At 41.7% G+C, this 20,549-nt stretch overlaps 2 protein-coding genes across 4 annotated transcripts in view; one reads left to right on the forward strand and one right to left on the reverse strand.

Annotated features, from left to right (window-relative positions):
• Positions 1-5,717, reverse strand: part of RAD54B (RAD54 homolog B) — a 69,643-nt gene extending 63,926 nt beyond the window's left edge. The window contains exons 1-3 of the mRNA XM_061995099.1: positions 5,676-5,717; positions 2,826-2,971; positions 1,964-2,138 (exon numbers count right to left, since the gene is read on the reverse strand). Of these exons, the coding sequence (XP_061851083.1) occupies positions 1,964-2,138; positions 2,826-2,957 (307 nt within the window). The 5' untranslated portion in view covers positions 2,958-2,971; positions 5,676-5,717. The remainder of the gene's footprint in view (positions 1-1,963; positions 2,139-2,825; positions 2,972-5,675) is intronic.
• Positions 5,718-5,879: 162 nt separating this feature from the next.
• Positions 5,880-20,336, forward strand: LOC104556162 (RING finger protein 151). Of its 3 annotated transcripts, none has more exons than XM_061995609.1 (7): positions 5,880-6,028; positions 9,865-9,982; positions 10,398-10,623; positions 11,809-11,948; positions 13,662-13,824; positions 15,012-15,132; positions 16,066-20,336. In XM_061995609.1, the coding sequence occupies exons 3-7, from the start codon at positions 10,418-10,420 to the stop codon at positions 16,300-16,302; spliced, it is 867 nt and encodes a 288-aa protein (XP_061851593.1). In that variant the 5' UTR covers positions 5,880-6,028; positions 9,865-9,982; positions 10,398-10,417; the 3' UTR covers positions 16,303-20,336. The 3 variants fall into 3 exon arrangements, with proteins under 3 accessions (XP_061851593.1, XP_061851591.1, XP_061851592.1); XM_061995607.1 differs by lacking the exon at positions 16,066-20,336 and adding an exon at positions 15,449-16,033; XM_061995608.1 differs by lacking the exons at positions 5,880-6,028; positions 16,066-20,336 and adding exons at positions 6,062-6,279; positions 15,449-16,033.
• The last annotated feature ends 213 nt before the right edge of the window (positions 20,337-20,549 follow it).

The raw sequence follows: 20,549 nt of genomic DNA on the forward strand, positions 1-20,549 counted from the left end.
GGAAGAAAAAAAACTCAAAAAAAATAGAAAAGGACAAGCAGAAGGGACAGATAAAAGTGGTTTAGGAAGGAACAAGCAGAGTAAAATCGAAGGGCAAAATGCAGCCACTTTAAAACCAGTGACTGGTCAGTATTCTTGTCTAGCACCGTGTCCTACTGCTAGTTTGTCCTATCTTCTTATTAAACTACATTTCTAGTATTTTCCTGGGTGAAGGGACTCTATTCTGCATGCATAAGTGTGTATGGAAGTGTACATGCCAGCAGTTGGAGATGGACACATGTCATAGTGCCCAGGTACCTGATGTGCCAGCAAGTAGAGAGGTCAGAGCCCATGCATACTGCCCAGGCACATGTGTCAGTGTGTGAACACCAGCAAATACCAAGCTAAGCTACCTGGCAAGTAAGTTAAGATTCTTGGGAGACAAGTATTGGAGCAGCCTTGAGTCTAGGCCAGATACTGGAGAGACTAGGGGGTCTGAGAGTTAGCTACTAGAAGGACCAGGAAGTCCAAATGAGTTACCAAAGAGACCAAGACATCGGGGGACTGGTTGCCGGTAAATCCAGCTACCAGAGAGAGACATGTTTGTATATTTGCATCTCTTGTGTATGAGGCCACTGGGAGACCAGTGAACCCAGGAGCCTGCCACCAAGTAGATGAAGTGTCTAAGGATAATCACTGGAGGGAGCTATACTGTGTTTTCACCTGTAGAAGCCTTGAGCACCAACAACTAGACTAAGCTGCAAGCTATCTTGGTTCATATGTCCACGTGCCCCCAAGCTGGGGTATCCAACAAATCAAGAAGCCAGCTTCTCAATAGACTGAGTGTGTAAGATCAGTTACTGGAGGGATCTGTATTCTCCCCATGTGTGTATATATAGATACAGGTATATTCATTGCTTTTCCACAAACAGGCTTCACCCTGATCAGCGAGAGAGGGGAATAGAATATGTCCTTCGGTGCTACTTGTGTTTGCCCAAGTGCTGTCTCCTCTGTCTGTGTTGACCTATGTTACCAGCCACATGTACTTGTACATCCATGTGGCCCTGGGAATACGTGGTAGGCCTCACTCTTGGCTGAATCATGAGACACAGAGCTATGGCAGTTTTGCTTCTATCAGGCCTCCAAATTTAGTAGTTCTTATCAGAAAAAAAAAAAAAATCCAACTTTGTTAAAGTCTTCTGAATTATAACTCCAAGGATTAAGAAATCAAGGTGATAAGCAGTCATTAAATGCTTTTAGAACTCCACTCATTATACAAAGCATTATGGTTTAGACGAATCCAAAACCAGAAAGATAATTATCAGTGTAATTAATTATGAGGAGACAACAATGAATTAACTGTAAGACAGATGTTGAAATGCTTGAGGTAGCTCCAAGAGGAGTGATTTTCACCTGGTGAAAATGTGTTAGTAACCCAGTTCAAGCACAATGCTCTTAAGGTGCACTTGACTCTTGAGGCCATACACCTGCATCCACACAGCACAGAACATCCCTGCTACAGTTCAGGCACTTTAGTGTCTTTGCAGTGCTTACTACCTTGCTTTTGTTACTGGCAAATGGGTAAGTGCACACACATGAATAAACAAAGCCAGTTTTGTGCTGATGCTACACTAGTGTTAGCAGCCCATGCTTGAACTCTGCATGACCACCAGAGACACAGAAGAAAACAGCTCAGATCTTGCACTGAAGAAAAGACACCCTCATGAATTCAAAATAGAAAGAAGTGAACCCACTCACAACGGTCAGCATTCCCTGCATGAGGCCAGCATGGTCTCCAAATTACACACCTTTTCCATTACTTACTCTCACCTTTATATTCCTCTGGATCAGAGCAAGTTCACTATTGTACTCTTCTGGAAAACACACACCTGAATAGCAGCACTACCAACTGGCTTCTAAAACATCAACATAGCCTTAAAATTCTACTATGATACACAATGGTAAGTAAGAAAGAGTATCTTACCAGCTTTGGGTGTACTTAGTGTTTTCCTTTCCACCTTGCTATACTTATTAACACTGAAACATGCTTTTGTAGTCTTTACTTTTCCGGTTGATTCCACAGACTGCGCAAAATTTGCATTTTCATTCTGGCCATACATTTTAGAAAGCAATGAAGAATTCCCTTCTTTCTCATCTATCTGCAAAACAGAAACAAGTTCACAATATTATTTCCTTCATGCAGTTGAAGAGAAATGGAGAAAACTGACAGGAGAAAGGATGTTAGTAGATACTAATCCTCAAACAATCTAGATAAATGCTTACATTCTTATTGCAATGTTTGCATCTCAGTAGTCACAACAAAGAGAGCATGCACACAATACCCAAGACCACTCATGAAAGTAGTTTATTAATTTAATGAAAGTCTTCTGTAGATAAAATCAATACAAATGTGATGCTTTTTTTTTGGTTGATATTAAATATTTCAGAGAAAGTCCCTTACAGCAAAACTGCAACTCAATGTACTGACATTTCATTATGAGGTATCTTAGTTTAACTGCTTTTGCCAAATCATTTTGCAAGTAAAGCATTTTAATTCAACAAAGCCCAGGCCAAGAAACAATCCATACCTCTGCTACACTGAGAATTGTATTTGGACTCACTACTGATTAGTTTTATTTATCTGACATATATTTTTCTACATCTATTTCACAGAGCGAGAAAAAGCTACCCGAGAAGCAAGATCAAGTGTAATAACAGCAAAGGTATCAAAACCTATTTTAAATAGACTGATTATTTAAACACTGACTAGTTTTGGTGAGCCCAGATGCTATCTTATAGTCAAAATATTGTACAAACAAATATACTTCTTAGTCCACTCAGTTTACCTCCTTTAATTTCATTTCTTGGTCCTTCGTTGTGCTCGTGGGACAAACTGTGATGCTTTTTGCTGGTGGTATAAACCTTGGCTTTTTGGCTACATTTCCTAGCACTTGACTTGGAGCTGCTGATCGCCTCATACTTAGTTGTACTGCTTTGGAGGGCGGAGAGGAAGGAGGGATGGAAGGAGGCAGATAAAAGACAACTGTAGTCAGAAGCAGCTTTAATTATAAAAGCATGTACATAGATAACAATATAAACATCATTTTACAACAAAATAAAAGATAGTGTAAAAGATTTTCTAGTAACAATCTGAATTCATGAGCATAATACAACCTAAGAAAAAGTAGTATCATTGCAATGCATCAAGTACTAAGAAAGATCAACTACAGTAAGTTCTGTGGCAAACACTTTCTTTTTCATTTGAAAAGCTAATAATGCAGTTTTCAATAGCAAGAAATGCTCTAGAGATATACAATGTAAGGCTGCTTAAACTTACACCAGTTTATTTAAAAAAAAAAAAGACATTTTGAAACAGAACTATTCTAAACACTGAAAATGTAATTGTGAAAAGCTCATTATTAGTGCACAATGAACGAATGCTGAAGAATATTTCATACTGGGAGCAGTATTTTGCCTTAAACAGTCAATTATATTGGTCATTCAAATTCACTATAAGAAGGTTAGAATTCAGCAGAAAACTGTCTCAAAATTACAGTAGATGTTATCACTCCATGTTATATTTACTTGAAGGAATGCCTTACAGGTTTTCCCTCAAAGTACAAGACTGTTATTCCCTTGAACAACTTCAGGACGAAACCAAACATACATCTATGTTAATAGGACAAAAAATACTTGTGACCACTAGAATTACAAGTGATAATCTTAATATTTCAAAGTAGAAGAGATAAGAAAATTCCAACAGAATAATCCAGCAGCTGGAAGACAAGCATAGTACAGCAATTTAAGGAACACTTTTTTTTTCACTCTCCATTCATATCGGGGCTGATTATTTTACTTGACCCCCCCAAATATTAGATTAAAAAAAACCAACAACACAGCACGGATTGCAAACAAACATTCCTACATCTCTGCCGTCTTGAAAACATGTTTGTAGAGTGTTTCTGCACTTTTTTGACTCTGCTCTGCACTCCAGTGGCTTACTAGAGCATAACAACCTTTCTTTCCAAGACTTACACAGAAATAGTAGCAGAGTACTGCCAAAATACTTTGCAAACATGCAGACACTAATGTGAGTACTGCTGTCTCCTTCACTTCCGAACAATTAGCATATATAGAATGCCGTTATGCTGTTACTAGGTGTAATCATAAATGGCAAAATGGCCTGAACTATTGTCACTGTGGAAGCTGGAAAGGTGACAATAACTTTCCAGAGGAGCAGACTGTGTGTCCCAGTGCTGACTGCAGCCAGCTTCAGGTACCTTATGAGAATCCGTGCCTCAAGCGTTTTAGTTTCCACATCCATTTATAGACTCTGCACTGTCATTTGGCCTTAAATCACAAAAACAGGCTCATTAAGAGATTTGAAAATTAGAGAGAAATTTTAAGATAAGACCTTTGGTAAGTCAGTAACTTCACTCGCATTACATTCAAGAACATGTAAGAATACTACCAGTATTACCTACTTGCAACTACAAAAATCATTAGATGGTTTGCACTTTCTAAAATGTATTATTGCTTCCAGAACTTAAAAATACAGGCTTTTATGAAAGATAATAAAAATCTGAAATATGAAAAATAATAAATAAAATGTTTTTATTTTGTACCTTTGCAATACTATACAGAAAAAAAAAACCATGATGGATGTGCCACAAACGATTGATGCTAGATCTTTTAAATGAGATCAGAGTACCTGTAACAAGGTCAAAGAATTGCTCCACATTGCAACTAAGTCAATCAACAAGCAAATACATCTTTTCCTCTAAGACAGCCACCAGTACCTTGAATCAACCTGTACTTGCAATACCGTTAGGTATGGTTGCAGGGAAACAGCTGGAGGTAATGAGAAAAGCACTACTCATGCCTTTTATAAGCAACCTAGCTTGACCAAAGTAATTGTACCATGAAACCACAGCCTAAGATGTCTCATGAGCACATCTGCATTTGCAAGCATTGAATCTGGTACTATTCTTCCCCTTAAAGGCATCTTAACAGCTGCATTAAAATGAAATAGATCTATAAAGAGCATTTCAAAACTTTACACGTTTAGCTCAATGCGGTACACATGGAGTCCCATTGAAGGCAGTTACGTTACTCATCTTGGCACATGCTGAACAGGCTGCTCTCCTGAACATTCAGAGAGACATTTCAGGCACACATGATGAGACTACACGGTTTGTATATGCAATTACGAAGGCGTGGCACGGGATTAACTTTGAGTCAGTTAAACTAGAGGCAGCGAATGCATGGCCTTGAACATCAGCATTAGTGAAAAATGACTGAAAAGTAGTAGTAACTGACGAGATTTGGAGCAGATCCAAAGAGCAGAGCTATTCGCATTGCTGTTACCCGGCCCACCCTGTCTCAGAAGCCCAGTAACATCTCCCTGAGGGCAACAACGGGCTGGGAGCGCCTGGCCAGCTCCGCCGCCTACGCTAGAGGAAGCCGCTGACCCACCGCCCGTTGTCCCGCTGCCGCCGCCACCACCAGCAGAAGTTAGCGACCGTCCGCTGGCGGAACTGCCACCGCCACCACCAGAAGAAGCTAGCGGCTGTCCGCCCGCTGACCCGCCGCCGCCACCACCAGAAACTAGCGGCCGTCCGCCCGCTGACCCGCTCCCGCTACCATCAGCAGAAGCTAGCGGCCCGCTGACCCGTGACCGTCCGCCCCGGCCGTACCTCGGGCGCCGGCCGCGTCGCTACTCAATTGTCCCGCCGAGGGCTCCCGTCAGCCCGCTAGCCGTGCCGCGCACGCGCCCTGCGCAGCGCCCCTCGCCGCCTGCGGCGCTTCCCGCCAAGCACGCACGCGCCGGCGCCGTGCGCGCGGCTGAGTGCCTGCGCCCGGGGAGCGGAGGTGCGCATGCGCACTGGCGGCACGTAGGCGGCGCTGTGGCCGTGTGTGCCACACGTAGCATGGCGGAGCGATTCTATCCCCTGTGGCCGCCAAAGCCGAACGGCCGTAAAAGGAACCTCGTTTTTGCGACAGCGAGCGGTGGTGGGGCCAGATCAGGCGAGGCGAGGCAGCGGGAGGGGTGAGTGAGTGGCTGCGGCCGCCGTGAGGGATGTGTGATGGCGGGCTGCGGGTGGCCGCGCCGGGGAGGCGGCCGCGCGGGGCCGGAGGCAGCCAGTCTATGGGGGGCTGTGCGGAGCCGCGACAGAGAGCGGGAGGCGTTGTGCGGGGACCTTGGCGTTGGTCAGGAGTCGTTGGCTGTCGGCGGGCCTGGCGCTGACCCCTTCGCCCGCAGTGCCGGGCTGGTGGTGGCTTTGCCGCCCTGTTGAGAAGGTAATGGTCAGCGCGCGTTAGTTGAGTCAGCCGCTTAGGTGCGGTTGCGTGGCTCCTCCAGGTGTTTCCAGGCCGGTTTAGTTCCCTGTGACCAACATCGTTGACCATTCCAGCAAAAGCGTTTCTCCCAGCTGTGCAAAGCCTCCCCCTCCCCACCAGAGCCTCCGAGGAGAGCTCTTCTGCCCTTAGCCAGCCTGTCAAAGTCTTGAAGGTGCTCTGTGAGGGGCATACCTTGTACTGCTCTGTTTTGAGTCGGTTTTGCAGGGGACCGCAAGTGGAAGCATTATGTAAAAATTTGTTTTATCAAACTAATTCCAGTTTCTTAGGTAGTCCCTGGTAGAGGCGTAGGCCTTGAATTAATTTCATATCTTGTATTGGTTGTTATAGAAGCTTTTGTTGATTAAGCCAGCGTTTTACATCAGTGTAAACTTGCTATTGCTATCCATTTGTTCGTATCCTCTTCTATTTCATTTATCTTACACAAATGTTCATGAGACTCCACAAACCAGTTTCAGGAGCTGAGGGAGCACCTCAAGAGCAGCCTTAATCATAGACAGACACTGCTGCCGTTCATCTTTCCTTTCTGCCCTAGCTGCAGTTTCTCATCCCTGGCCTTACCCCACTTCTGTAGTCACTGGAGATTTTTCTGAGCCACCTATAAGAAAATCTAGCCTAGTCATCTGAGTAGTTGTCTCTATGGTTAGTTGTCTGAGCCAGTTCAGGAAAGGGCCAGATTAAATGTTCTGATTCAAGAGAGGAAGTAGAGGGAAGCTAAGAGAACATTAATTAGTGGATAGATTGGTTTGGGCTACTGTAGGACAACAGTCAAAGTTAAAATGCTTATCTTTCTTCTATCTTAAAACAGGTCAGTTACTGAGTATGATACATCAAGGGGCTGTGGAAACAGCTTCTACTGTCACAGCTGAAGGGGTATTTGGGCATTAATGCTGGCTTGAAGTGGCTTTGAGTGACTCTGGCAAAAAACACCCTAAAACATTGCTTCTCTATAGCGGGATTTAAAACAGTGTATCTTACTGAAACAAGAAGCTGAAGCAATATCCTGTTTTAATGTCACCTTGTCCCTGGACTCTACATAGATTGTTTTTCCAGCCACACGACCCTTCTGAAAACATTTAAGTGATGCACAGCTGTAGTTGTGTCGTGATTCACTCTATCCCTTCAAAGAGTAATCTTTGTTTTGTCTCATGGAAAAGAATCAATTTTTAAAAATCAGAAGCTACTGTAGTCAAAAAAAAAAGCAAGTCACTAATCTGATCTCACTGTCCTGATTTTTACTCAGAATGGCTTTGATTAGTGCCAGACATTTAGCAAATGTGATTATGTTGCTGGGAGGTATGTTCCATCTATATTGTCCCTGCAGTTATATCCACACAAAATCTCTGTTTGGAGGCAGAGCAGTCCGGAGCTTAGGGATGGTTTTAGGTTGTGCCTCTGCCTGGAAAACAACATGGGATGACAGCTACTAAAAATTACTTAATGTATGTGAGATTTTTTTGCTTGTCAAAAACACTGAGGACAAATAAAATATACATGAAACAATGGAAAGCAAATAACAGTTTGTGGCACTTTTTGCCTTCCAGATTTAACACCCACAAATTGCAGATATCCTTGTGGATAGTGGTAATGGCCAGGTGATGGGCAAAATTTTGGACCAGAGAAACCAAAGATAAGGCAAGATTTAGAAATGTTAGTGGGAAGTGTGAAGGCAGTGATAAACAGTGTAAATTCTAGATGCAAACAAAAAAGAAGTGTGACAATCAGTGAACTATAATAGATTAAACAAGTTTTTGAGGCCATGTCAAATAGAAGTTTCTGGGGAAGAGCAGAAGTTGAAAGTGAGGTCATTTTCTGGTGGAAGTACTGAGTAAAGTGATCTGAACTACTAGAGTGCTTGGCATTCATCTGACGTTCTCTGTCTGCTTAGCTGTGGACCAAAGTGCATCTCTTGAAGTTGACAACATAAAGTGTGTCTGGTTCTTCAGGTCAGGAAATTTCTACTGCTTCTGGAGTTTCAGTTACAGCTGTTGTCGTAGGTCTTGAACTCAAAGCCACAAGGATTCTGGCACTGTGTTGAATGGTGCTGCTCCAACATTAGTCTTGAAAATGTACAGAAGTTCTCATCGTATATGCTGTTTAACAGTCTTCCAGCATAAACATACTTTATGTTTCAATGCTTTCATGAATATTGGGAGCTAGTACTTGATTTGCATTCTGCTACTACTACTACTGTTATACTCCACTTTTTAAACTTTCCATTGTGGTCACATCTTTGGGCAAACATAGTGCTCATTTTGTTCATACTGAACTAACAAAGTTCTGAATTTCCTGTCCTTGCAGGAGACCTATGCAAAAAAAAAAATGTTTGTCATCTTCATGATACAGTATTTTCTTGAGCAGACTCTTTTAAAAAGACACAGAATGTCCATGCTATGGCTGATGGAACAGTGGAACAGCATATCCCAGATACCTGTAAATTTAATCTCCCTCTGTTGGTGATGACAATGTAGCCACAGAAGCACAGAGCTAAATGCAGTCTGTGAAAGCTGCTGGGGATGTTGTCAGGAATCTGAGAGAATTGCACCCCCTGCTGCTGTGGTGATGCTGTCACTGGGTCACCTAGCTAGTAGGTGTCCCAGCTAATCTAAAGCTAGCTCAAGCACCTCTGCAAACTACATTGTCAGCTCTGCAAAAGACATGTCTTACAGAGAAAACACAATATGGAAATGGTGTAGCAGGTGATGTTCTTTGGGTGATGTGCATCATTGTTTGTGTTATGTACCCTTTCATTACAGGCTTTAGTAACTTTAATCTTAACAAATACTCTTTTAATACAGGCACCTTTCATAATCAGGAAGATATGCTTTGATACTCAAAAGATCTTCGCTATTACAGATTTGAATTGCATTTGTGAAGAGGCATTGCAAAGTTCTTGTTTTCCCTTTAGAGCAAAATTTGACATTAGTCTTTAGAGATCCTTATTGTTCTTACACAGTCCTAATTCAGATTGAGACTGTCTTTGAATGTCCTACTGCATTTGGTAGATACCAGCTTAAGGGGCTTAAGTGGTGACGTCCTTTTGAAGTGTTTGGTTTAAGTGAGCAGCCTTATTTGTTGATGAGACATTTGTTGATACAGTGAACATGACTGTGATAGTTTTGTTTTAAAAACTGCATCTCATACCCAGGTAAAACCAGGTTAAATAAGAAACTTTCCTCTTTTTAAGGAACATATTTTTTTATCAGATTTCACTTGTCTCTTTTGGTAATGTTGAATTCTGTTGTCTTCAGTCTTACAAACAAAACTGTAAGGCTCCCAACTTAAATGGCAGCAGGTTGTTCGGTTTTGTGATGAGCATCTTCATCAGTAATAATTGAGAGACTGATATGGTTTTCTTTCCCTTCCTAATCTAGTCAGATCTCCTGTGTTTTACAGTGTTTTGCTTGGTAAAGCTTTGTTTTAATGAGCTGTTAGGACATAATCTATTCAACAGCTGGCTGGTTAGATACAGGGCTTGGTAACTTAGGAAACAGTATTGAGCCTTTTTCTTTCTAATGTTTCTCATAGGCATAATAAAGCAGTGAAGAGAAACTGAATGAAGAAGGTGTTACATGTCTTACTGTTCAGAAAACTGTTTCTGAAGTGTTTGGAGAAACTACATATATATGCAGTAAAATCAAAAAAGGTAGGGTGTCTTCCTTTCTTTTTCTGTTCTATTTAGAAAAATCTTGTAACTAATGAAGGCCTCTTTCACAAGTCTCAGTGGGATTGCAAAAGTAACTTTGTTTTAGGCTTTGCATTCCTTCTTGATGTACATTCTTTTAAGCAAGTTCTGTGGAGTCTTACCAAACTCTACAAGGCAAGGAGATTTTGGAGTCTTACCAAAGTCTACAATTCTACGTGATGATAGGATTTTAATGAAGGCAGATTGCCTGTTACTACTTCTTCACAAAGCTTTCAAATCCATTTAAATCCACCTCTGAAGTTCTTTATTCACATTAAGTTCTCCATATTTCCAGAACTGCTCCAGACCTTTTTGCGGAGCTGGCCATACAGAGTCAGGACAAAGACTGCATTATTTCTCTGTGTTGTTTGAACAGGCTGAAAGTGCGTGGAGAGCATGGGTTATGACATTGAGCGTTTCGTTGGCTACGTTAATGAAGGGCTTTTATGCTCCATCTGCCGTGATGTGTTAGAAGATCCTTTACAGGCTCCCTGTGAACACGCGTTCTGTACTGCTTGTATACATGGGTGGCTTGTTCATCACAGTAACTGCCCTGAAGACAGACAAATGATTGATGTGTCTTTGCTACGACCTCTCTACAGGTATACAATGATCTTGCTGTATGTCGAAGTTACTGAATTTGGGTTTTCTCAACTTTGCTTGCACAGCTTCGTCTCTTGTTACGCAAATGACCTTTCTCCATTGTGGCAGAAACTGAGTGCTTGCATGAAAGCATCTGTGTCTTCTATTTATTGTGACTAACTGTTACAGTTTAAACAGAAAAGAACACTTAATTTGTTTTCCACCTTTTTATTTCTCAAATACTGATTCTAGATGTCTATCTGGATGTTATTCTGAATGTCTCCTACAGCACCAAAATTTTCCCATTCTCTTGTTGAGAAAACAGGCAAAGCAACTCTTGACAGCAGTCACTAACACTGGATATCTTTTGGTTTTCTTTTTAGTCCTAGCTAGATACTGTAGTGGGGTTTGTAACCAATAATTCCTGTAGATAAGAACCAAACTTCTTGCCTCCAAATCTCTTTTTAGAAAGGTCTTTAGCCGTAAGAATATCCGTCTTGAGCCACCTTGTCATGTAAAGCAAGTAGTTTTCACAACTGTCTTCCATAGCTGGTCAGGCAGTTGGACTAGATAGATGGTCACTGTAGGTCTTTCCTATTCTGTTCTATCCTATTCTAATCCTATTCATTCCTGCTATTTGCCGGCACACAGAGTTTCATCAGTACAGCAAGCACTGCTTGCTGTTTAAACTCTGTGTTGTCAAATTTTGCTCTGATAAACAGTTGTGTTAAAAAGCTTCAGCCACAGCTGTTAAATTAACTCCATTAGTAGTTTTTGTCACTAATGAGATTTTACTGTCTGGAAAGTTCAAGTGTAGTGTAGCTAGAACCCTAGTGTTTAATTTATAGATTGTTTTGTCTTCAGCCACTGTCATCAGTTTGGTTTGGCATGTTTAGAAACACAAAACTCAAAATGATGAATGAGTATCCCTAGTGTTATTGTTAGTGAAAGGTCACGGTTAAAAACTTATTAACAAATAAAGGTCTCATTTACACATTTAATTTTGGAGACTAATTTTTTTGTTAACATTGTTTTTTCTAGCCTGTTCTTTTCCAGTACAGTCACTTTGATTGTAAGGAAAAGATAGATCAAGCTGATTATTCACTTTTTCACAGATAGATGTTAAAACCTCACTTTCTTTTCCCAAAGTTGAAAATATCAATTTTTCAGTGTTTCCAAATGTAGGATTTTTCTTTTCCACGTAGATATATGAGAAATGATTTAAACCGTCTCCAGCTGCATTGCAAAAACAGAGAGTATGGCTGTGAAATGATTTGTTCTCTGGAGTCTATAGACAGGCACGAAAGGGAATGTGAATACAGTCAGATCCCCTGCTCCAATGCCGGTGAGTAGCATTCAAACAGGTTGAATCTTTTACCTTCAGGAAACGTATTTTGTCAACAGAATGGCAATCATAGAGGTTGTTTCCAAACAGAAAGTCAGACCGTCTTACCATCTACTCTTTACAGCAGTGTTTGTGAACAAAATATATTACTGATTTATGGCCATCATGGTCATCATGGTCATCAGCAACAACTTTTTGTCCAAGGGTTAACCAAAACCAATGAGTGTGATGGACTTGGAATTTATGAAAATTCAGTCATGCATTTGGTTTGCTTTCTGTGAAGTTGGGAGTTTGTCTTTCAATTTTGACTGTTCAAGGGATGTGTAGCACCTATAGAATGCTTGTGTCTCACAAGATGTTTGTAAACCAGCTGGTTGCCTGGTGCACATGCAGCTGCTCACTCTGTCACCTGGTTTTAACAAAAATGTGTCTTGTGAATAACTGTTTTAAGGTAAATTCTGATTAGAACTGTTGTGCTATGTTTTTAAAACAAACCTACACCTCCTGAGGAGGAAACATACTACTAAAATGGAACAGACTCTTAAAATTTTCCACTCAGTTTTATTCAAAGTGTACGTTCCTAGACAAAGTTAATTTCTGATTAGTGACACTAAGAGCATGGTCAATCTGCCATTGTAATTAATTATAAGAAGATTAAGGTGCCAGTTGCTCCACTGGAAGTTATAATTTCTGTCAGCAGTGACTCCTGCAGATGTTTCAGATTCACCTGGTTTACCTTCTATGGAAGAAGGAGTATTTGTAGTTACCAAGGCTTAACTCTGCTCTCTGGTGTTCAGAGTGTGAGGGCTCCTGTGTCTTTTGAACTCTTTCTCAAGAATAGATTAGAGTGTATTTTGAGTACTTCAAAATATATTTATTAATAAAGCTCTTGTCTTTTCTAATTTTCTGGTATAGTTTGTTGGCAAGTTTCATTGCACCATTATTTCAGTGTTCTTACATCGACTTTTGCCTTCAGATTAAATGCAAGAATGTGTTACAGCAAACAGCACCTCAAATTCAAATGTCAAGGCTACAGCCTTCAGGTTTAAAGGGTTAAGTGTAGCGAAAACTTGTTTAGTGTTCATTTTTGGTTCTCTACATTTTACTTTTAATGACTACAGATTTGTAAAGTCTGTCTCCTAGAATTTCTGTGGGATTGTATTTTTGCATCAGTTATGAAATGTTCATAAATAAATGTTCTTGTTTATTTGTGTGGTCTAGCATGTTACACAAAGGACCAACCAATTGTCAGGAAAACAAAGTTACATTTAATCTCTCCCATCTCTCTTTCAATATGTGTCTTTTGGTCTTTTTTCCTAAATTTGATAGCCTATATTTTTTAGACATGTGCATTATTCTTCAGTTCCAGTCACTGCAACCTATGGTGGGAGCCCAGGCGAGCTGCCAGAGCCTTAGCTTGGCATCAGTGTTGTAATTACTGAAGTTGCTTTAATGCCAGACAAGCAGTAGAAGACTTTACAGAAAATACCTACTCTCAGTTTCTCAGTCAATGTGGTAAATATCTTACTAAGACTTTGTAGGAGTGTTTTATTACTAGTTACGTGTGTTACAGCTGTCGTACTTCACACCCTAAAGAAATCACTCTGCAGTTTGACAGTTGCAGCTTGCTTGCTGGAGTGTTTTTTCTTGGGAATGAACAGAAATGCTTTCATGGGTTGAAAATGAGTGTGTTGCCTCCTATTCCCTGCTCAGGGTGTGCGGTTCGGGTTGAGCGGCGCCACTTGGACGGTCACTTGGCAGTGTGCGAGTACCGGAGCCGCGAGTGCCCCAACGGCTGTGGTTACACCATCCTCAGCGCGGCAGACGCGCAGCACAACTGTGTAGCAGAGCTCAGAACTGAGCTGGAGCTGCTTAGGTACAAATCTCCTCTTTCTTTCATGTTTGTGTTTAGTCTGGGCCTAAAGTCACTGCTCAAAACACCTCAAATACTAGCACTGTGTTATGTGGTCTGTTAATTTCTTGGTGCTAGTGGGCCAGAGGGTTACTATGTGTCAGCTTAGACTTTAAATTTTTACCGTTCTGATTCACTGTTTTTCTGTGTCCAAGTTTTTACAAATCCTAAAATACCATTGCTTACAGTTGAACTGTGAGCTGACTGTATAGAGTGACAAAATACCCAAGAAAGATGGACTGAAGTTGGTAATTTTATTTTTCCATTGGCCTGTTACAGACATAAAGACACATTATTTAATAATTATATTGAGTTCTTATTTTTACAGATCCAGGAGATAAAAATCTCTATTTTGGCAGGTACAGACTAATAGATGAAACTTGTGAGGATCTAATTTTAAGTTTTTGTTCAAGTCCTGGCAGATTAATAAATAGTTAGTGAATATGACTCTTCTTACCAGCATCCTCCTTTTCTTCTTATGTATATTTCTGTAGCTTTCCCTTTCTCTGCTATTCCAGTTGGACTTTTTTTTTTTCCCATGCTCCTTCACATTTCTGTCTTTCAGCTGGCTGAGTCTTGTGCTTTTGAGCACTGCTGTGAAGTCAGGCTCCAGTCCCATTTAAATGCATTGAGACACAAGGGATTGCTGCCTGGTTTCTGAGCTGTAAAGATTAACGCAGTAACAGCTAGTTGTCTGTGAAGCTGTGGAAATGATTAGGTTACAATAGTTTACTGCATACTGTCACTTAGTGTCCACCATCAATGTGATAGGATTACATGTTTAGCAATACTATAGTATTCACACTTTTTATCTTGACTGTATTTAGTCTAATAAGCAAGGATATACTATAGGTAAAAGGCAGTAAAAGTCACCCATAGGTGTTCTTGAGCTCACAGAATGGCTTCAGGAATAGGACATGGTTGCCCTCTGTATAGGCTATGCCCAATCACTTTAGTGCCTCTGGGTACAATGCACTTTTTTATGCTGGCTTTAATTACTAAATAGTAGAGTCTTGGCTCTAGAGGAATGCCCTGTAGAGTATAATAGGAATCAGATTGGGCTCTTTGGCTGCAAGAAGACTTTCTGGAAATTGAAAATGGTCTTTTTTTCTGTGCTTACAAGACTTAACAAGAAGAAATAAACCTTTTAGGTCAGAAATGATCTGCAGAGTGGAGGAGGCAAAACATGAGATGGAGTCGAGGTTAGATTCACAGAGAAGGCATATGGTCCAAAAAGAGAGTATTCTGCAAAATGAAATTGATGAACTAAAGGTAAATACGATCTTTTTTCTTTTTTTTCCCCCCCACTCCTAACAGTGTAGCTCTTTGCTTTTCCTATCAGTAAATCTCTTACTTTGTAAATGTAATTTCATACAGCTGAGAATTACATGAGGTCTGGGGCTCAAACCAGGTGTTGGGTGATGCGTCACCAAGCTGCTGGGCTCAGAGGAGAAGCAGGCTGGGTGCTGCACTCCTGGGGGTTACCCCCTGCAGACTTACGTGGAGCCAGCCTTGGTACCCCCGCACAAGGGCTGCTTTGCTCTGTGCCTACATGACATGGCAGCATATCAATCTTACTGCTTTTCAGTGCCTCATGAATCAGATGCAATTTGCCACCTCCTTTCCAGTGCTATCCAAAGTGACTTCATCCAGTGCTGACACAGCCCTCCTGCAGGCAGTGGCAGTTACACTGTGGTTCAGCTATGGCTACAACCATGGAGAGTTGCACTGTAAACTTAATAAAGTAAGGAGCAAACCCCTTGTTATCTTTTCATTCATCCAGTTCTTGTTACATCACAGAATAATGATTTGCAAAGCCCAAAGCAATGGATAGTTTATGGTTTTATTTTGACTGGGTTTAGTGTTAAATCCTTGAAGAATGTATTGGAACACAACCAAAACCTTATTTTGGCTGGGGTCTTGAAATGGAAAATGTAAGCAGCAACTGGCTAAATCCAGGGCTTCTTACTATACTTTATGAGAAGCTTGTTGCACTTCTAGGAAAACAAGAAACAAGACCATCTCAGAAGGTGGGTTCGGGACTGTATCACATTGTTTTCATTTGTCCCGCTATCCAAAAGCTATTTCAGGTTGCTTATTCCTTATAATCGGCCTCCCCTCCGTGCATGGCCAATTCCACTTAATGCTGCCTCCCCCAGCAGAGAGGGGTTTGTTTCTGGCCGTAAGTCGGTGCTTGCCTTTCAGAGTCAGATGTCCCGCGTGATGTCGGATGTGCGCTCCCTGATGGCTGCGGAGAGGCAGCACCGGCAAGAGCTGGAGCAGGCAGAGCTGGAAAAGCGGGAGCTGCTGGAGCTGCTGCGGGGTTTGCAGAAGGACTGCCGATTAATTCCTGCGGAAGGAAGCAGGAAGCCAGCGAACCTCCGCCCTCTGGCGCGACTGGAGAGTGTGAAACGAAAACCTAGGGAAGTTACAGTGATCTAAACGGAAGTAAGCTCTAAAAGCATCTTCTAATATGGCCATATGGCAAACTTTTCTACTTTCTATGAGCACTTGGTGAACTTTATTTCATTTCTGATTTACTTGCCTTCTTTTAAAGTCTAGAGTTACTTCTTTATTTCCTCTCGGGGCATAAAACCCAGGGAATGCTGGGCATTAAAACCACTAATTGGCAAATACATTTTTAGGTAGCGTTTTTGTAAAAAAAGGGGAAGGAGACTTGGTGTATTATCTTCCCCAGTGCATTATTTACAGGAGTCTTTCAAGCCTGAAAGCTAGAGCCTTTTGAAGTCAAAGATGATTAAAGGTTATTCCTTCCTGGTCCATTGTAATTGATTTAAGTCTAGTTCGTGCTTGTAGTGGAAACAGAAGGAAATTGTGATCGTCAGTAATGACATTTGGGATGTACTTAATTTTGGGAAAAGTCAGCAATAGAATTAGTAAGTAATAGAAATAAATAGATTTTGCTTGTTTATAGTCTGTAGAAGGTCTCTTTCAAAGGTGGAAACAAAGCACTTTAAATGGTAATTCTGCTATGTAACGGCTTCAGGTCAGAACAACTTTTACTTCAGAGCTTCCCCAACTTCCTGAGCTGATACACACTTAAGAGACTAATACCAAAGCCCAAGGTAATGGAATCAGGTAAAACCCGTGAGAGATCTGTGCAGAACAAAGACTCTAAACTTCTCCCACAGCCTATTGGTGATGCTCTCAGTGGTATAACTAAGCCATATTCTGTCTGCTGCAGCTCTTCAGTGGAGTAACTAGGGAAGGATCTAAGCTCCTGTTTACTGAACGTGCTAAATCAATTGTGAGCTTTCAGGAAAATGTGTGGAGGTGCAACAATCTGAATAAGATAATTTTATAGTTTGGAAAGCAAATACATCCCTGTGGATGCCTTGCCATCACTTGGAACAACACTTCTGTGGCTGCCAGCACAACCAAAGAGGGAGGTAACGACCTGCCTTAGCTCAGCCGTTGCGTTAGGTACATGCCCTACCGTTCTATGTGGACAGAGCTGTCTCCATATGAGGCATTAATAAACCCTTCTAACCTGCCTTGCCTCTGGTACCACTGAAGCAGATGTGCACACCTTCTGGTCTTGTGCATTTATAAACCTGACAGAAATTACTCTTCTGTAGAAGCTGGGAGTTTTATCTGAAAGAAAACATTCATTGGGAGAGTTATATCCAAATATTTACTTGGTTTCAGTCTCTATATTGTGGGTTGACCCACAGTCACTGACAGTATTTAGGTCACTGTAGCAGTCTCACCAACTCACAGTGTAGCACATCTCATCACCAGTAAAACAGTAGCTATCGTTTGGGAAGACCTTCCGTCACACTAGACATGCACTGGTCAGTTCACATACATCAGTGTGTGTCAAAGCTGTTGGTAGAAAGTAAGAATGCTTTTACTATCTTGTGTTTGCAGTTGTTGGTTTCTGTGCTCTGCATCACTGTTTCCACGTTCACACTAACTTTGAAGCTTTTTGGCCACATCACATTTCCTGCCATTAGGATCAATTGGTGCTTTTCTGTGTACTGTAACTGTGCGGTTCTGTGATGTGACTTTATCTATTTTGCTCAATGTGAAAGGAGAAAATTACTTTGAAGTCCTGTAGAATTCAAATAAGCTGGATCTTTGCCAAGTCAAAGGGCATTAACGATCACCCAACCTTTTCTGCTCTGACCACAGAAAAATGCAAGTTAATAGCTCTGTGTTTTCTCTGTTATGGGATCTCTGCATTTGTTTGTTTTAGGAATTCCACCGGCTTACTTATTTTCCTTCTAGTGCAGAAAACTGGGGTTATTTCATATTCCCTTAGCATTTGGTCTGCCACTGCCCCCTAAGTGACAGCCCCATGAAGCTGCATGGGAAGATGAGTCCTAGGAGGCAAGGAAGGACTTTCTGCTGCAAAATCCATGTAAGTTATCAGCTCTGGAGAGTGCAACTGCCAGTGCTGAGAGGTGGCACCACTCTACACCCACCTGCTGCTGTGTAGGATCTGCCAGCTTGGGTTGCCTGTGGCAGCAAAGCAGCGCTCACAGAGGCATTTGGGGAGGGCCCACGGTAGCTCACAGCATCCAACCCTTCTAGTTGCTCCGAGTCCCATTCCTGTGTTTGCAACTCTTCAGCACTTCAGATTTTCCTCTGCAAACTAACCAGTCCCAGGGTGGCACATGCTTGAAGCACAGTCATTGTTTTACCCGTCTTATAATTAACTAGGCTGCAGTGAAGTAGCCCATTACGTTAATGTTTTATCTACCTTCAGCTTTTCCAGTCTCACATATCACACAACTTTTAGTGGCAGCTAGCAGAAGCAGAGGGGTTTTTTTATCCTTCAAATTAGTCTGCTAATCCTTTTTATAAAAACTAAGGGTCCAAATATCATCATAGACTTGGTGTAAATGAACACATTCACTTGGAAGTGCCACTTCTCTAGTCATGATCATATCTTAGGATTATATGGTAGACGCTGCTTAAAAGTGCATTCTGGGAGGATCCCAGCACTCAACTGGTGTTAGTGTTCTACTAAATGACACTTGAATCCATTCCATTTCCTCACAAGAGGAACTGTCACTGTGCAGTCACACAGCCAGCTGTTGTATTTCCAGTTGCTGCTAACAGTGCTCTGCAGGTGGAAGAGGGAGAGGAGAGGCTGCGGAGCCAGGACAGTGAAGCAAAAGAGGAAGCGTGGTCTGAGGGTCTTCCTTCCACTGAGAGTGATGACACAGCTGCCTCGGCCTGTGCCACAGCTCAGCCCCACAGCCACAGCAGGGCCAGGCACAGAGCAGGAGAGCTGAAAGGAGATTCAATCCTTACCCATAAGTAAGGGAGTATGAAATGCAATAGTACCAAAGCAGGGGCACTCACAAACACAACTCAGAGTCAGCTTAGGTACATGAGACCACAAGGTGTGACAAGGAGCTGCACCAATCCTTGCCCTACTTTAAATGAGGTGAAAAAGAATAACACTAAAGATGTACTTAAAGAAATTAATATATTAAGGCAAGAGATGAATTTGTCTTTGAAGGAAAATCAGCATTTACATACGTACTCTGAAGGCCCAAGAGGCCGTTACACATGCCCTTAAACTGACTTGTGAGGCCAAATTGGAGGGAAAATACTGTTTCCCGTCTCCTTCGTCGGTAAAGCTGCCATCCCTCTTCTGCCCTCCTCCCGAAGCAGAGCACTGCTGGGGGTCAGGGCAAGCGTGGACTGTTGTCGCTGGGCTGATGTGATGTCAAACAGGAACAGTGATTTAGGGGAGAGCTGTGGGAGGTTTAGACAAGGCACTGAACCCAGAACAACGTGGCTCAGGCTGCGCTTCCTAATTCAGGTGGTGAGTTTTAGTTAGATGATGCAAACCCTAGATGAAGGGTCTTAGATCAGATAAAGTGATTAAGTAGCACACATACACAAGCGTTTCTTGTCAGCACAGACAGGAATGGAATTACATTCACATAATACAGTGAAGTGTTTGGACTGGCCAAAAGTGTTTTTTATCAAACAGTCTTGAGTATTTTTAAGAAGTTTAATGTATTAATAGATCCCAAGTGGTAAACAGTTCTCAAGATTTATAGAACTGGATGGCCTTGCAACTTAAATTTTCAGTGTGCTGTCCTCCGGGCTGTTTGTGGCACAGTGCTTTTCTACAACCATTTTCCTTGGCAGTACAGGGTAGTATTTAGGAGCAGTACTAGCCTTGCCCTCTGTACTGCTTGTCAGATAAAGCTGGGTAGGTCAGGGAGATTTCACCACAGAGACAGATGCCTTTATTAAGACCTACAATTCTATGCAACTTTCTATTAACAAATATTGAACTGTCTTCCAGCACATGGTTCACTGCCAATCTATGTATATTTTCTACCTTTATATACATGAGAAGGATAAACCAGTGCTTAACAGAGCTTAATCGCTAGTCTGTAAAGGAAACAATAACACAGTTTGTATCACTTTGAAGTACACTTTGTATAAAAGATGAACTAATAAAGGGTCTATACCATAATGAACAAGGTTTGGTTGCCTTCTTTATGTTATACAAGCCTGAGCCCTCTGTCAGATGAAACAGCAAACACACTCCCACAACTTGGCATGATCCAGTTTTACTTCCTCCTGTTGCTGACCCGAGTGTAGCTTATTCACGACTTCCTGGGCTGTGCAGCCAGGACACCAGCAAGAAAGAGGGCAGGCACCGACCCAGACAGTGTCCCACCTCAAGGACTTTT

This window comes from Colius striatus, chromosome 4, assembly GCF_028858725.1.
Source record: "Colius striatus isolate bColStr4 chromosome 4, bColStr4.1.hap1, whole genome shotgun sequence".
Classification (NCBI taxonomy): Eukaryota; Metazoa; Chordata; class Aves; order Coliiformes; family Coliidae; genus Colius; species Colius striatus.

Bases quoted from the DNA above. Each gene is read 5' to 3' on its own strand.
- LOC104556162 (XM_061995607.1), top strand. From the start codon at position 10,418: ATGGGTTATGACATTGAGCGTTTCGTTGGCTACGTTAATGAAGGGCTT. The intron at 11,949-13,661 runs GTGAGTAGCATT...TTCCCTGCTCAG, and splicing joins GATCCCCTGCTCCAATGCCG to GGTGTGCGGTTCGGGTTGAG. The intron at 13,825-15,011 runs GTACAAATCTCC...TAAACCTTTTAG, and splicing joins ACTGAGCTGGAGCTGCTTAG to GTCAGAAATGATCTGCAGAG.